At 46.5% G+C, this 17811-nt stretch overlaps 1 protein-coding gene across 1 annotated transcript in view; it reads left to right on the top strand.

The window, feature by feature from the left end:
* ITGA8 (integrin subunit alpha 8) overlaps positions 1 to 17811 on the top strand; it is a 560404-nt gene that overhangs the window by 70104 nt on the left and 472489 nt on the right. The window contains exon 6 of the mRNA XM_029588821.1: positions 8006 to 8051. Within this exon, the coding sequence (XP_029444681.1) occupies positions 8006 to 8051 (46 nt within the window). The remainder of the gene's footprint in view (positions 1 to 8005; positions 8052 to 17811) is intronic.

Here is a 17811-nt window from a genome sequence, read left to right as displayed (position 1 = left end):
GGGATTTACATGCTATTGAAAGTCAAAATAGCTGATCTGATTAGCCAATTAGTGTTTCCTGAACATATTCTCAACTATGATGGGAATACGCTGCATCCTGAAGAGTCTGAAGTGGGTCAAACTGATTTATCATTCTTTATTAAGTGGTCTATTAACATACACTGCTCAGTGTAGAACACTGTTGTGGTTTTGAGGAACCCTCCCCTTCATCCTTGCCTCACAAAACAAATGAATGTGGCACATTATTCTACTGAACAATGAAAAAGCAAACTGGTAGATTCATCACCCTGATTTTTTTTCTCCAATCACATATACTTCTGCATCTCCACAATAACCAATGCCCAAGTGCTGATTAAATGTTCTAACAAATGCAGAAATACACAAAAATATGGAGTTTTTTGCATTCCATGTCAGTGATGGAAGAACATTTGATCAGAGATCTTTAAGGCTAAAAAACTAATGCATATTAACATATTTTAATAAAAATGGTGAACCTGACTTACAAAAGATCTCAATCTACAAAGCACGACATATACTTAAAACATGCATAATTTGGTAATGTATACTGTGCATTAAAGCACTTTGCTGGACACTGTGCCATTAACCTGCAGAAAATAATCAGCTTCATTATGTTCTATCATATTGCAAAGAGTGCAAAAACTTGATATATGTGATATAAAGAGAAAAGATTATTATAAAAAAGAAGGAATTTTGAAAGCATTTAAAAGAGCATAAATTGTTGGTTGATTTTTTTTTGTCCAAATAGATTCCAATCTCCAAAGTATCATATTTTTACTTAGATTAGCATGGCAACAGTTTTTTAACCCCAAAATATAATCCCCTCCCTCCCAAAACAATTTATTTCCTGATATTAGAACTTTTCTTCTGCTCCTGACAATGACACTGCCCACTTGTTATTTTTATGTCCACTATGTGTGAAAGAGCACTCATTTACATTTTCATGTTTCAGTGGTAACTCACATACTCATTATTGCTTTATTAAAAAAAATAAAATATTTGTTTATAAAGAATTTCCAGTAGCAGCAAAACAGATACTGCATTTATAGCCTAGGATGAGGAGAATTGTTAGCATGGGCTGATCTCAGATGAGTTGTTTGAGTCTGAAATTTAGGCAACTGGTCTGTTTGTCTGTCATTTTTACATTACATTAAAAGGTTTAGGTTGCAGTTTGTTTTGCCAAGGACAAAAATAGTATTCTTGTTCATTTTTTTTAATAGATGAAGACTGAGCAATGTATGATTCTATAATACACATCATATGTTAATGGAATGTGCTAATATAGTCCAGCATAAGGGTAATTATGCTGTGCTCTGTTTTCTGTGGTTCTGAAAAATGTGGTGGTTCTGCTTCTATAGTAGTTTTGTTTTTGAGTTCTTAGTAAAAGAAAGGAAGTCTGAGTTTGCTAACTTTTTCTCCAGTCTAAAAAGTCAACCCCCGATGACTAAGGGGGTCATTTATCAAAATGCGCGATATCTGCTCCCTAGATAGGTATTTGTATCCCTATGGGAGGCCCACCTAGTAACTCAAGGTGAGGTTTACGTATTAGTGTAGGGGGTTAGGGGCCACTTTGACATTCAACGTGAGACGTACGAACAGAACAGTGCTCTCATATGAAGATTTGAGGGCCTACAGAGAGAGAAAACTCACCCAAAGATGAGATTGGTGCAGTGTTCTCTCCACCTAGCTTGATGGACTTTCTACCTGGGTAACATCAAGCTAGGTGGAGAGAACATTGCACAGGCCTAAATGCTGTAGATTATCAGGCCAGTAGTAGAGCATGTTAAACCAGCTTATTTTCATTTTTGTGTTTAAAAAGAGAGTAATGGAAATGTCAAGGTACTGCTTTTGTAACCTTGACCCAGGTAATCTTTAGAGAATCATGGGCTAAAATACAAAACTGGGGCTAAATTTCTATCCAAAATGCTCCAACATTTTGAGCTCCAAAGGGAAAGTGCATACTAGTAAACATCACTAGTTTTTAACCAGTATATTATTGCAAATGTTCTTTACTCTTCGAATGCACTGCTAAAAAGACATTTATCTAATATTATGTGATCTCATTGTCATCATTGTTTTATCAAATCTATTTGTATTATCACCAATAAGAATTTCCAAAAACAATCCAACAACAATCCAACAAAGCAGAATGTCATCATTGTTTATTTATGACACACTTTTCTAACCAATGAGTTCAGAGTGTGTTACAAAGAAGCATTGTTCCCTGTACGTACCAGGATCAGTCCAGGACACCTGGGTTGTGACTCCGCACCAGTAGATGGAGACAGACTAAAACTTGTGGGCGGAGCCATATATGCCCCTGCGCCAGTCACAGCCCCTCAGTCTTACTCTGTCTCCAGTAGATGGTGCAGGTGCGGTCACAGCTCCTGCCTGCCCTGGTTCTGGTACTCCGTCAGGGTTGGTTCTTTTTCTTGGTTTTAGGCCAGTTTTAGGCCAGTTTTAGGCTACAGGTGTTTTCTTTTGGGAATTTGAGTTTTGCGTTCGAAATTGTCACTGCCTCCCAGGGGGGTTGAGAGGTCCTGAGGGGACTACCCTCCCCCGGTTGAGGCCGCTGCTAGGGTCGAGGACCCGGCTTTACCAGTAGCAGCGTCAGGGGTGACACCGGGGAGCCCGGTTCACTCACCCCTGCTGGATTAGGGCTCCAGGACGGTGGACAGTGACAGGGTTTTTGGTTTAAAAAAAAAAAAAAAAAATTGAAAGTTGTTGATTTTGTTTCCGGCTCTGTTCCTTCGCGTCGCCGCTCCGGGGGGGGGGGGGGGGGGGGGGGGGGGCGCTTTAATTTTACCTTTGTTACTCGGCTCTCCGGTTCGCCGCATTTCGCCGGCATGCCTCGGCTTGTGGCTTCTTCGGTCGGCCCGGCGGCTCGGTCGTTTGCTCCCAAGGGGTTACCAGGTCCTGAGGGGACCATCCCCCCTGTTAGAGCACTTGCTGGGCTACGGGTCGCGGATCCGGGGTTAGTTCCTGCCCAGCCGGGGTGATACCGGGGAGCCCGGTTCCCTCGCCCCGGCCAGACCGCCAGACCGCTGCGAGGGACAGCTCCAGGTAATTAAAAAAAAAAAACAAAAAACAAAAAACGGAGCAGTTTTCTTTTCAGCGCGCCTGTTTCTCTTCGGCAGCGGTCGCTTTCGGCGTTTCCTCTCTCCTCCTCCCCTTCTCTCTTTTTCATTTTGCGTTTTTCGTCCCTCTTCCGAGCAGGCCGCATGGGTCGGCCTGCTCGACTTGCGGCTCCGGCACCGCGCGCCTCTGGCGAGCTCGGCTCTCCTCAGGCGGCGAAACGCGGGGCACAGTATCGTTGGCCTTGCTTCGGGGGGTGCTTGTTCGGCGGCGGCAGTTCTCTCTGGCGGCGTCCTTGGTCGGTCGGGGTCCGTCCGGCGGCCTTCCCCAAGCAGTTTTCTGCCTGCCGCGGGCAAAGATTTAAAAAAAAAAAAAAATCTACACAGACCTCTCGCGCGAAATTGGCGGGAAAGTCGGCCATCTTGGTGCGGTGTCGAGCGCGACACCAAGCGTGGCAGGCCCCGGGGGTTTTGCCCTCATTTCCGTTCTCCCCCCCCCCCCCGTCGCCGGCTCTGCGGTCTTTTTGCCATCGGAGGCGGTGGGGGGGGAGGGCCGGGGGAGACACGCCACGAACTCTGAGGGACTCTTTGTACCTGGTTTTCTTTGGCCAGGCATAGGGCCTTTAAGGCTGCAGAGCCCACAAGCGACCTTCTGGCCAGGCGGGGAGCCTGAGAGGCCAATCGTGTTAGGACCGGACGCGTACTCGGCCGCAGATCGCGGTGGGGCGATTCATAGCCAAACACCCGTTGCGGGTCATACCGCCTGGTTTGCGCACGGTCCCTACCTCTGACTCATCGGATCCGGTAATTTCCTAGGTGTCCTCCCCTCCTCCGAGGGGGGCTGAGGGAGATGTCGACGTTTGAATCGTCTAGTCCGGAGATTTCCAAGGCGCCCTCCCCGCCTCCGAGGGGGGCTGCGGGGGATGGCACGCTGCCGCTGGGGGCGGCGGGCCAGACGAAGCCTTCGGAAGGGGATTACTTGAGCTTGGTCCGCCTCTTCATCAGGAAGGAGCTGGCCCCTGATTCCCGCCATCCTGGAGGGGTTGAGCATCGCCACCCCGCTGGGGGTAGTCTCGGCTGGGCTTCATTCCTTTTCACCTCTCTGTGTCAGCCCTGCTTTATCGAGAATAGGATACTCCGGCTTTGCACCTCTAGGTCACGAACGCTATGGGTAAGCTCTCTCCCTTGCCGGAGATCGAATGATGCCCGAGGATAACTTCAGGGCGCGGTTTTCATTTTCGGCCAGGGCCCGCTTTCGTGCTCCAGGACGTCGCGTCCTCCAAAGTCTCCTGGTCAGTCGTAGAGGGCTTCTTCCTCCCAGTCCCCGCCATGGCAGCAGCAGTCCTTTCGGGGGAAACAAGGGAGCCCTGGCGAGCGCAGGGGTCCTAAGCTTCGCAATGAAAGGTGGTCGGCCTCTCGCTCTCTCACCGCAGCCACAGCACGCCGTTCCCAACGTCGGGGCGTGGTTGATTTCAGTTGTAGAGAGATGGGCCGGTGTAACGTCAGACCAGTGGGTCCTCCGCGTGATCAGACTCGGCTGCCTCCTCCGTTCTGGTCAACCGCACGGCAGGGGCCGTTACTCCATTTACTTCGTTGTCCCCAAGACAGGCGGCACGGACAGATCTATTCTGGATCTTGGTGGAGTGAACCGATGCCTTCGTGTTTCTCACTTCAAAATGGAGTCGATTCGGTCGGTAATTGCTGTGGGGTGGCCCGGCGAGTTTTCTGTCCTCCCTGGATTTCGCGGAGGCGTATCATCGCATAGCCATTCAGCCGTCGTTCCTGCACTTCTTCAGGTTCTGCGTTCTAGGACGGCACTGCCAGTTTCAAGCGCTCCCGGTTGGTCTCGCGACGGCCCCCGCACGTTCACGTAGGTGATGGTCGCGGTGGCGGCGCGGCTGCGCCAGTATGATCTCCTGGTCCATCCGTCCCTGGACGATTGATCCTCGGGCTTCGCCCGAGTCCACCAATGTCGGTTGTCAGTTGACCAGGGTCCTATACCTTGGCAGTCCCTAGGATGGATGGTCAACTTCAACAAGAGTCATCGGACACCCTCGTGGACCTTGGAATATCTGGGAGCCGTTCTCGACACGTCGTGAACGGTGATATGAGCTGCCAGCTCAAGTAATGCGCTTCTTGTCTCTCCGCCGGCCGCGGGTCTGCGACTGCCTTACGGTCCTGGGCTCTATGGCTTCCACGCTTGCGCTGGTTTCCTGGGCGTTCGCTCATCTGCGGTTTTTACCATCGTCCTTACTATCTTGCTGGGCGCCGGTTTCCGAGGAGTTCCACTTACCGCTTCCACTAGGGGGACTCGCGAGGTCCAGCCTGTTCTGGTGCCTGGGTTCCAGTCATCTGTCCTCTGGAGTGTCTCTTCTGGTGCCCAATTGGACGGTGGTGACCGCGGATGCCAGCCTCTCCGGTCCGGGAGCGGTCTGCCTAGGGAGCTCGGTCCAAGGCCTATGGTCAGTGTCGCTAGCCCAGTGGTCTATCAACAGACTAGAGACCAGAGCGGTCCGTCAGGCTCTGCAAGCCTTCCTACCGGTAGTGCGGGGAAAGGAGGTCCGAGTGTTGTCGGACGACGCGACCACCGTGGCCTACATCAACCGCCAAGGCGGGACAAGGAGCCCACAGGTGGCGGAGGAGGCTCAGCGCTTAATGATCTGGTCAGGGATACATCTCAGCAACATAGCAGCCTCTCACAGTGCAGGAGTCGACAACGTTCAGGCGGATATTCTCCGCCGGCATCGCCTGGCTCCCGGTAAGTGGGAGCTGGCGGACGAAGCGTTTCTTCTCATTTGCGAAACGTGGGGAGTGCCCCACATGGGTCTGATGGACACGTGGCACAACGCGAAGGCTCCGCGATGTTTTCAGTCGAAGTCGAGAAAGGGAGGCAGAAGGCGTCGAGGCGTTGCCGCTTCCCGGGCCGACGGATGTTCTGCTGTACGTGGTTTCCCCCGTGGCCGATCAGCAAGATTCTGCGGCGCATAGAGTTGCACCCAGCCAACATGCTCCTGGTGGCACCGGAGTGGCTGCGCCGGCCGTGGTTCGCAGACCTTGTTCAGCTCACAGTGGCGGCACCCCTTCAGCTCCAGGGAATGGCGGGCCTACTCCATCAGGGCCCCGTCTGTTTGGAGAATGCGGATTACTTCTGCCTCGCGGCATGGTTTTTGAGAGGAATCGGCTGAAGAGAAAAGATTACTCAGATGCGGTGGTAGCCACGTTGCTACATTCCAGGAAACAGGCGACGTCCCTGGCTTATGTCCGTGTCTGGGTGGATTTTGAGGAATGGTGTGTGCAGCGTGGGGTGGTTCCTACTGCGGCTTCTATCTCCGACATTCTGGCGTTCCTCCAGGCAGGTCTTGCCAAAGGTCTGGCTTGCAGTTCCCTACGGGTCCAAGTGGCGGCGATTGGTTGTTTGCGGGGTAAGGTCCGTGGTAGTTTCCTGGCTCTTCACCCGGATATCTCCCGTTTCCTTCGGGGAGCTCAACACCTTCGTCCTCCATTGCGTCTCCCCTGTCCGGCTTGGAACCTCCTTTCGGTTCTCTCCGCTTTATGCGCGGTGCTGTTTGAACCCTTGAAACGCTTATCTATTCAGGATCTCACGTTGAAGACGGTGTTCTTGGTGGCGATTGCTTCGGCACGGCGTGTTTCTGAGTTACAGGCTTTGTCCTGTAGGGAACCCTTCTGGTGTATTTCTGAATGAGCTGTCCGCTTTCGCGGTCCGGGAGCCCTCTGATCCAGAAGCGAGGAAATTCCGGAAGCTTGACGTGCGGAGATCCCTCCTTCGCTGTCTGGAGGTCCCTTATCCATGTCGGGTCACAGCTCAGCTGTTTGTTTTGTTCTCTGGTCCAAAGTAAGGAGTTGCAGCATCCCGCACGACGATCGCCCGTTGGCTCAAGGAGGCCATTGGTTCGGCGTACTCAGTGCGGGGGAAAACCACTTCCCGTGGGTCTTCGGGCTCCCTCGACTCGCTTTCCAGCTGCGTCTTGGGCGGAAGCTTCTCAGGTGTAGCCTCAAGAGATTTGTAGGGCGGCCACCTGGAAGTCGTTGCATACCTTTATCAGGCATTACCGGTTGGATGTCCGGGCTACCGATTCCGTGGGATTTGGAGAGAGGGTACTCCGAGCGGGACTCTCTGCTTCCCACCCTCAGTAGGTTGCTCTGGTATATCCCAGGTGTCCTGGACTGATCCTGGTACGTACAGGGAAAGGAAAATTAGTTTCTTACCTGATAATTTTCGTTCCTGTAGTACCAAGGATCAGTCCAGGATCCCGCCCGCAGTGCTGCGCTGAAGTAACGGAGAGTCCGCTCACGGTTCTGGGTTAATCTTGTCCGCTTGTTTAGCTCTCTCGGTGGAGAGCACGTTTCCAGAAGGGGTGTTTCTTTCCCCGTTCTATTGGCGGTTTATAGCTAGTTTTGGTTTTAGTTCTCTGGTTGTGTTTTCTACTTTGACATTACGTATGACTGAGGGGCTGTGACTGGCGCAGGGGCATATATGGCTCCGCCCACAAGTTTTAGTCTGTCTCCATCTACTGGTGCGGAGTCACAACCCAGGTGTCCTGGACTGATCCTTGGTACTACAGGAACGAAAATTATCAGGTAAGAAACTAATTTTCCTTTACATACACAACACAATACAATAGATTGCATAAATTGGTACAGTACGTGTATTAAATAGAAGAGTAAAGAACATTTGCAATTATATATTGGTTACAAATCTAGTGACGTTTATTAGTATGTTACTTTTCATATTAAATACTAATTTATGAACATTAATAAACATTTATATCATCTTATTTTAGACAGTAGATAACACAGAAAAGAAAAGGGATTCTATTGACGTGCATTCTTTTTTCTGAAATAAATTATTTTGAATAATTCGTATTTTGCTTTTTCTGTTGTCATTGCTATAGAATGGAGATCTTGTACTAGGAGGACCTGGCAGTTTCTATTGGCAAGGTAAGTTCTTTCTTTTTACAGCAAACTTAGGCCTAGATTTACCAACATCACAGGGCTCCCTGAATCCCGCAGTAACGGGGGGTGGGGGGCGAAATGGGAGGGTGGTCCCGCGATAGCCGGCAGCGATCGCACCTCCGTGGTGCAATTGCTGCCGGTGTTGCGCCAAATAACTACACCATAAAAGGTATAGTTATTCGGCGCGAAACTGACAGCGATAAAGGTGCTTACCTTTCACTGTCGGCGCAGTCTTCGCAGCGTCAGCCCCAGTGCCGCCTCGACTCCTCCTCTTCTGGGGCTGACGCCTCCCCGACTCCACCCCCATCTTGGTATCGCACGCGATAAGGGACTTTTCGCGCGTGAAACGTCCCTTATCGCTTGCGATCCACTTGGTAAATGACCCCCTTAGGGTTATATTTACTAAGCTACATATGAAAAAAGCATATATCATATGATATTAGTGATATCGCACAATATTTTCCTACAAACCTCCCTCTATTAAAATTAACTGCTTTGAAAGCATAATTTTTTTCAAGTGCATTCAAAGCAACTTATGCCTGCCTAATTTCATGTAAATCAAATAGCACGGCTTGCCAAAAATAATGCAAGCTATGTTATGTGCTGAAAAGTTAGCTACAGTTTAGAAGTTATAGATGACTTTTCTTGGAGGCATCAAGTTGTTAATGCACATCCCAATGCCTCCCTGCTGCAAATTCAAGGGCCAGCAGTAGCCAAAATTAAGCCCTCTGCCTACCAAGACAACTCACCCTCAAGGGTCTGGGTAGATCCTCTCCCACCTCCCCACTGCCTGTCGAGGCACCCCAGCTAGGGAAACGGTAAAAAAAGAAAAAATAATTTATTGTGGCAATGTCCCACTTCTTTTCCAAACACCTCCCCTTTAAACCAAAATCAAGCCCCCCAACCATACCCTTCCGTTCCAAATCCCCCATCCCACCAGTAGCATTCCCCCCACCTCCTGGACTCCCCTATACACAATAGATGTCCTGATGGTCTAGTGGACTCCCCATCCCCCCTCTTAGAAAATAGATTCCTTGATGGTCTAGTAGACACCTTACCTGTTCCCATATTCCCCTTATCTTTAAAAGTCACCCTGATGATTCATTGGGGGCTAGAAACTAGGGATGGGCAAAGGGACTGCATACGTTACATTCTGTATTTGTATTCGTGGGGGGGCAGATACGTTGCATTCGCAAGGGGGGCCCCGATCCGTTCATTCATTCCATTCTTATTCGTTTCCTGGCTAAAATGTAATTAACTACAACCCCCCACCCTCCTGACCCCCCCCCCAAGACTTGCCAAAACTCCCTGGTGGTCCAGCGGGGGTCCGGGAACCATCTACTGCACTCATGCTGTCGGCTGCCGGTATTCAAAATGGCGCCGATAGCCTTTGACCTTACTATGTCACAGGGGCTACCGGTGCCATTGGTCGGCCCCAGTCACATGGTAGGAGCAATGGACGGCCGGTGCCATCTTGTGCTCCTACCATGTGACAGGGGCCGACCAATGGCGATACGTTTCGCTTCCCCATGAATACAACAAATATGGCCGTATATGTTGCAGATTGCCAATACGTTACAAACGAATGCACACCCCTACTAGAAACCCCTTAAACTCTGGGCCTGGCTGATGGCCATTTTTCTGAAGGCTGCCACCTGGCTTTTGCTTCTTTTTTTGTATAAGGGCTGTTGTAGACTACTTAGGAACCCTTTGTAAGGTGCATGCTAAGGCATTATTTATCAATAATACAACTAGTAGGGTTCAGATCTGTATGCCTACAGCCCACCCTTGTTAACCTTGGCACACTTCAATTCTGTCTACGCCACTGATTTATAATATGTAACTACTCTTCAGAAGTGACTACATTGAGACTGTGAGAGAGTCTCCAAGCCTATGTTCAACTCTTCACCTCTTTTATTTGTCTAGCGATTTTGTCTTGCATTTTTTGCAACTTGCTGATGCCTTGAAAAGTAAAGGACTCAAACAACACACTAAGGAGCAAATGCTGAAAAGCTTAGTTGGGACTTAAATGTGTAAAAATAAGTTACATGAATAACTTAGCTGTGTCTGCTTAAGTAAACTTTTAGTTTCCTAAAAATACACATGTAGGTCCATAACATATGTTCAGTTGCATGAGAGAGTCCAGGGAGCATATTATGAATTTGCATGTTTAACATACATTTTCAAAAGTTATGTGCACAATTTTCATGCTATTTACATGCAGAAATGTATGTCTCATTTTGAAATGGGTAAAGTTATGTATAGATATTTAGCCACATAACAAGACTCAAATCCAATTTATGTGGTTACCTTATGTTTTAAAATCATATGGTCTTGTGTGTGCTTAAAATTACATGTGCAATTTTTCAGTTAAGTGCATTACCAAACATTTACCTGGTAAGTGTGACCTAACAAAGGCCTTGTATATAGTCAAAGTGTTTCCTTCTCTACATGCATCCTTCTTTAATGTCTGCTAGCACATGGCTAGCTTTACAAGCAGCAAATTGGCATTGAGGACACTGTTTTTAAATTTCTCTTCCCTGGTAAAATTGATTGAAAGATTCATTTCCTTTCACTGACTGAGAACAGAACACTTCATAGAATCATCTATGACAACAGTGGGTCTCCTTTGCAGGGGCAAATATCCTCCTTCTACCTCATTTTCCATGTATCCTATGGGACTTAGCAAAGTAGAAACCAGAACTGAGGTTTATTTATTTAGATTTCTATATTCTGCATGTTGGCACTTCAAAGTGTACCTCAAAGCAGATTGCATGCAGGTACTATAGGTATTTCCTTATCCCCACAATGGAGAGCAAAGCGACTTATGCAAGGTCATACAGAGTAACAATGGGATTTGAACTCTGGTTTCCCCCCTGTCATAACCTGCTGCACTAACCACTAGGCTACACCTCCAGTCCCTGTTACAGACCACAGGGCACTACTTTGAAGGTATGAGGCTAATAGGAGCAATCATGTGCATTGTGTGGTAGCCTCCTACTTTGATCTGTAGGTTCTGACACAGAAAGAAGGTCAAAATGGTCACTCAACATGGCTGCTCTAAACTGTCATTGCATCATAAAGCTGCACCCTGTTTCAGGAGACTTGATTTTATGAACAAATAAGAAAGGGGAGAGTCTTTTGAAAGTGGCCTGCTGGATTGTTTTTTTTCAAAAGAGACTGAGAGAAAACACAGGCTATTCTGACTGGGGAAAGTTTTGCTATCTATGCAGATACCTGCACAGTGAACTTCCTGCTTAGTTTGAGCAGTTACACAGAGAACAAATCGACAGCATATTACCGAGTCTCCAGTGTCTTGATGGAAACTGCTTTAACTGCCCTTTGAGCAGAAGACTTGTATCAAAATTCAGAACGAACAAAGAAACAGAATAAGGCAGCTGCAGACGAGTTACTAGATCCCTGAGAGCTATACTGAAAGCTCCCGGATTCACTGGTGTGAAGTGTGAGTACTTCTGTGACCCAGGAAGACATGGAGCACAGGGCTCTGGGTTAATCTTTGTTTTTGAGCCCCTGTTACTCTATTGTGACTTTACTCATTATGTCAAAGAAAGTTAACTATCTGCAGCATCTATAAACCATGGGATTATAAACCAACCCAAATCTGAGTTTATAATCTTTCATTCTTCAGCCCCATCACTGTCCCCCAGGGGTGTAAGGACTCCTCCTTTTGCTCATCCTGTTTATTGTATTGTGCTACAATATGATCTGCCACACCAAGATGGTTAAAGGCCTTTCAATAACTGCTACGGTAACCCCAGGAGTCAAGGAAATTTATATACTGAGCACGCTGATAATTCAAAGGTATACCAGGCCTGGGTACCAGCAAACACAAAGTTTTACCACTTTAATGATTAATGTTTTGTTTTTTTTTAATTCCAGAATGTTATGTACAAGTGTTGATATTCATTATGGAAGCTTGCATTGGCATGTGTGATAGATTACTATAAAGCTGCTTACACTGTTTATAGATTTTAACACTGGTATATGTACTTAACCATTTGTTTATGCACAGCTTTTGATGCAGTTGTCTCTTGCAATAATAAAGCAGCATTGTTCTATTCCAGTGTATTTTGGTTGGTTCACAAAGACAGTACCCCTCCGAAGCCTATTCAAAGAGGGGGAGACCCGTTATCACACAGCACTTGGCCCCTCTGCAGGAGCCCCAATTTGGCTTTCAGGTTTGGGGGGGGGGGGGGCAGGATGAGATGCCAGGGGTAGGACGTCTAATTTGGACTTTTGAGGATAAGGGGTGGGGATGGGAAGGGGACTGGGACCCTAATTTATATCTTTTTATCTTGGTGGGGTGGAGGGGTAGGGCCGTGATTGTATAGTTGGTGTTTGTGGGGGAAAGGGGCGAGTGGAGGGGGGGGGGAGCCCGTGGCCATGATTGTATGGTTGGTCTTTGGAGGAGGCTGTCGCCATGGGACTACATGTTCACTTTTATTTGGGGGAGTTTGGCCGCCTCAAGTGGCGGGCCCGGGTTGAGAAGAGGATCAGCCCTGCACTCTGCTTAACCTTCCCTATTTGCCAGGATGTGAAGTTTTCGCCACCAACATGTTTAAGGTTTGCTCGCCTTGTTCTTTTGTCCTGTAATGTTTGGCCGCAAGACAAAGAAAGCACCATATAGCCACAATGTTTTTTTTGGGGAGGGGACCCACTATTGTGGCAACACCTCCCCTGCGATAGTGGGACCTCTCTTGTGAGAAAACATCGTTGGCTTAGTGCATCAAAAGTAAGACAGTTAACGTTAAAACAAGCACACGGGTGCCTATACTCTCATGTATGGGCATGTGAGCAGACATACATTGGAATTTTAAATTATGGGCCAGATTTTGAAAGGGATACGCGAGTGAGATACGCGCGTACCCCCTGAAAACCTGCCCGAAGTTCCCCCTGCGCGTGCTGAGCCTATGTTGAGTAGGCTCGGTGGCGCGCGCAAGCCCCGGGACGCGCGTAAGTCCTGGGGCTTTCCTGGGGGGGGGGGGGCGTGTTGCGGCGGCGCATCATTTGGGGGTGGGGCCATGGGCGTGGTTCCGACCTGGGGGCATATCAGGGGCGTGGCCGAGGCCTCCGAAACGGCTCCCGGGCCTGGGAATCACGCGCCGGTGGCCGGCCCGGCACATGGAAGTTCAGGCGTAACTTGTGCAACAAAGGTAGGGGGGGTATAAGTAAGATAGGGGAAGGGAGGGGAAGGTGCTGGGGGGGTGGAAGGAAAGTTCCCTCCGAGGCCGCTTCGATTTCGGAGCGGCCTCGGAGGGAACGGAGGCAGGCTGCGCGGCTCGGTGTGCGCAGGCTGCCGATTTTGCACAGCCTTGCGCGAGCCGATCCTGGATTTTAATAGATACGCGCGGCTATGCGCGTATCTATTAAAATCCCGCATACTCTTGTTTGCGCCTGGTGCACGAACAAAATTACGCGTGTGCGCAAATTTGTAAAATCTACCCCTATGTGCGCAGTTGCGTGCTTGTGATTTAAAATCTGCCTACCATGCGTAAGTGTGCTCCTAATTTTAAGCGGATATTTGAGCAAACATACATTTCATATCTTCCTTAGGACTTTGTCAGCTTTAACATGCGGAAGTAAGTGGATTTTAAAACATGCTTGTGTGAACTATAGTCCCAGTTTTATCAAGTAATCCACCAGTTTTCCCTATTCTGTCTCGAAGTCATCCAGACCCCTCTGGTTCTTCACCCTGCACTTCCCCCATTTGACCTGGACCCTTCACCTTGTCGAGTTAGGCCTAAAACGCAATTTCTGCACACTTGCACCTTATAAGGAGCAGCAGTAAATATACGTGACTAACAAGCCACTGGGCTCTGTGGCTTCCTGCTTTAAAATACGGATTTATGCACGCAACTGTTGGCCCCGCCCTGAATGCCCATGCCCCATTGCTTCTCTGCCATTTTTTTTAAGCTCGCGAATGCGCATATATGCACAGAATTAGTGGCTTTTAAAATCCATATCACTCAAGCATGGTCTACATACTCGCGTATATGGGCTTTTTAGCGTGAGCAACATTTACAATTCGGCCCTAAGGGGGTTATTTTCTAAATGTTTTCTGCTTCTGTTGCTTCTGTTGCTGGTCAGACCAAACAACCAAACAAATACATTAATTTACAATAGGAAAACATCACCCGAATCAACACTAAGCACTACAGCAGCTACTTAGCAATTTCATTCCTCTTATTCAACGCACAATCCATAGTAAAGAAAATACCAGTCATATCTGACCTCATCAACGATCATAAACCAGATTTCATAGCAATCATGGAAACATGAATAAAAAACACCGACACAGTCTTAATAAACCAAATAAATAACTCTAACTATAGAATGTTCTCAATACCCCGACCTAAAAAGAAAGGAGGAGGTCTAAGGCTAATCATTAAAAAAAACCGACAGATGAAACTACTCCAAACCAACATCAACCTACCTCTGGAAATCGCACTATTTGACTCACCACGACTACAGATATGCCTAGTATACTGTCCCCCCAACTCACTAGATCAGAACTGCTCACCACTCATAGAATTCTTCTTATCCAAGCTTGCCATTACCATACCCATCACCATCTTAGGAGATTTTAACATCCACACAGATGCAACTCCGCAATCCCCCACTTGCAAATTATAATAGAAGCACTATCAACACTTGGGCTCAAACAAATCATCAAAGGTCCAACGCACAAAGCAGGGCACACACTAGATCTCATTTTCATCAACACTGACATATGGATGAATTACCATACAAATTCCACTAATATACCATGGTCAGACCACTCACTAATCTACACTAACCTGCCCTCCAGCTGTACTCTGACATCTGAAAAAAACCCACCGAAATCCTCCTCCTACAGACCACCCTTCAAATAGAGACCCTTCAAGAGAATCTTCAAACTGAACTAACAAACCTAGATTTATCAAATGCTGAAAATGCCACTTCATCTTGGCTCAACATAACTAAAACAATTGCTGATAAGATAAACCCCATGATAAAGAAATTTATAAGAAACCCAAAACACCAGAACCAATGGTACAACGAAAACATCAGATCAGAAAAACGTGAACTCAGAAAGAAAGAAAAAACATGGAGAACCAACAAAACAGTTACACATCTGAATGCATACCGAGCACAATTAGCTCACTACAAAAAAATTATACACAATGCTAAAAAAGAATTCTACACAAAAGAAATAAATGAATTCCTACATAACCCAAGAATGTTATTCAATATCGGACATGGCCTAACACAATCCCCCAATGAACGAAAACACCAAACTCCAAACTATCAAGCAATGACCTTGCATTCTTCTTTAATTATAAAATAAAAAACCTCATAAACAACAACCTCAGCAACAACACGCAAGACACAAAAATGCTAATCAATCAAACAACAAGTTGGCTAAACTTCAACCCAACATCATCACTGGAAGTCCAAAGCATCATAAAAAAGATGAACCCAGCAAACACCCCATCGACAACATACCCATACCAACTATCAAAGCAATTGAACCTACGATAACCAAAACACTAACTGACATCGTGAACTTATCACTCGCAGAAGGATTATATCCTGAATGCCAAAAATCAGCAATTATCAAACCCATCCTAAAAAAGACCAACCTTGATCCTGAAAACCCGCTAAACTACCGACCAATATCAAATCTACCTTTCATTTCCAAAATCATTGAAAAAATCATCCACTCACAACTTAGTGACTACCTAGAAAGGAACAGCATCCTTCATCCCACACAATTTGACTTCAGGAAAGAACTAAACACCGAAACCTTACTCCTATCATTAAATGACACAGTCCTCAAAGGTTTCGATAACGGACAAAGCTATCTTTTAATCTTACTGGACCTATCAGCTGCCTTCGATACAGTAAACCATTTGATTCTAATCAACCACCTCGCTGAAATCGGATTAAAAAAAAAACACTGCAATGGTTCTCATCATACCAGGTATCAATCAATGACCCCCTATCAAAGAAAATAAACCTGGACACAGGTGTTCCCCAAGGATCCACACTCTCTGCGACGCTCTTTAACATTTATCTTTTTCCGATATGCCACCTCCTCACTAACATGAAACTCAATCACTTCATATATGCTGATGACATCCAAATACTTATCCCAATATAAAATTCGTTAGAAGACACCTACAAAAAAACAGCCAACTACCTCACAAAAATAAAGCAACTGCTAAATAACATGAGACTGATACTAAACATTGATAAAACTGAAATAACCATACTGGATAGAAAAACCAATCCCATACACATGCCACCTCTCAACATAATGAATTACAACACAACAATCTCCCCTGTCACACACCCATGCAACCTTGGAGTTATAATTGACAAGGAACTTTCATTCAAGAAACCACATCGCTGGAAAAATCAAAGACGGATATCACAAACTCCTAACATTACAACACCTAAAAACATTCCTGTCACACAATGATTTCAGAACAGTACTACAACTACTCATCTTCTCCAACCTAGATTACTGCAACTCTCTGCTTTTCAACTTACCGCTCACCACCATCCGACCTCTTCAAATCCTACAAAATACAGCCACCAGAATACTAACAGGAACAAGAAAATTCGATCACATTACTCCAATCCTCATCTCACTACACTGGCTTCCAATAATATATAGGATTGAGTACAAAATTCTATCCATAACTCACAGAATAATATACGAAAAACAAACAAATTGGCTCAGCACATCTATAAAACTCCACTCACCAAAGAGAAATCTCCGATCAGCGAACAAAGGCCTACTCAAAGTCCCTTCATCTCTTCACAAACTCATCTCAACCCGGAAGAGAGCCATATCCCTAGGAAGCCCTGAACTCTTTTGAGATCAAACCCAGCAAGGTTTGATCTCAAAAGAGTACCACTGCTAGTGAATAGTTGGAAGAAACTCCTAGTGAGTTAATTTTGCATTGCATACTAAACTATTTTGGGATTTTTTTTTTTTTTTATCTATTTTTGAGTTCTGTGAGGCCTGCTCCAGAACAAAGTGTATCATTTGTCAGATAATTCACCTGCATCAATTGACTCAATAAACTGCATTATTTTTGAATAACCAAAAAGACACTTAAAGCCAACATAATAAAAAGTAAACAAAATAAGTCCAGGCCATGGTCTCCTGTTGCTTCTCCAATATCCCAAAACACAAGAGCACAAAAGCTGCAGGATATCCAACACAAAGAAAGTCTCATATACTCTGAGGACAGTAGCTTTAATGCTTTCAGGTAACGGGACTCCATTTGCAGACATAGTCCACCAATCTCTGATGAAACCAAAGCAACTGCCAATTCCCCATAACTCTTGGGAGACCAGAATCTCAGCGATGAAAAAGAAAAACAAGTTCTTGCTCCTGCAGATTCTAAACCAGTCCCCTGCAACCAGCTGGATTGTACAAATGTCCCATGCAGCAAAAAAAACAAAAAACTGCAGCAGAGCAGGAATGCCCCCGATCTGTCCCATTGCATAAGGCATATGTAAACAGAGTCTCAACCAGAAACTCTGGGCTAAAAAATAACACCAAAAAATACAGAAACATTATTAGAGGGGGATGGGTGCTTGCTGGAAACCAGAGAAAACACCTTCTGTTGTCTTCCCTCCCCTGGCTATAGCAAATGACATCCTCTCTCAAGCACAGTTCTCAGTGCTCCTGCTGTCCTTGATCTCCATCCAAGCCGATATTAGCAGC

The sequence above is a fragment of the Rhinatrema bivittatum genome, chromosome 2, assembly GCF_901001135.1.
Source record: "Rhinatrema bivittatum chromosome 2, aRhiBiv1.1, whole genome shotgun sequence".
NCBI classification, from domain to species: Eukaryota; Metazoa; Chordata; class Amphibia; order Gymnophiona; family Rhinatrematidae; genus Rhinatrema; species Rhinatrema bivittatum.
Note: the sequence above shows the minus strand (reverse complement) of the source record. Positions and strands in the feature narration are given on the sequence as shown.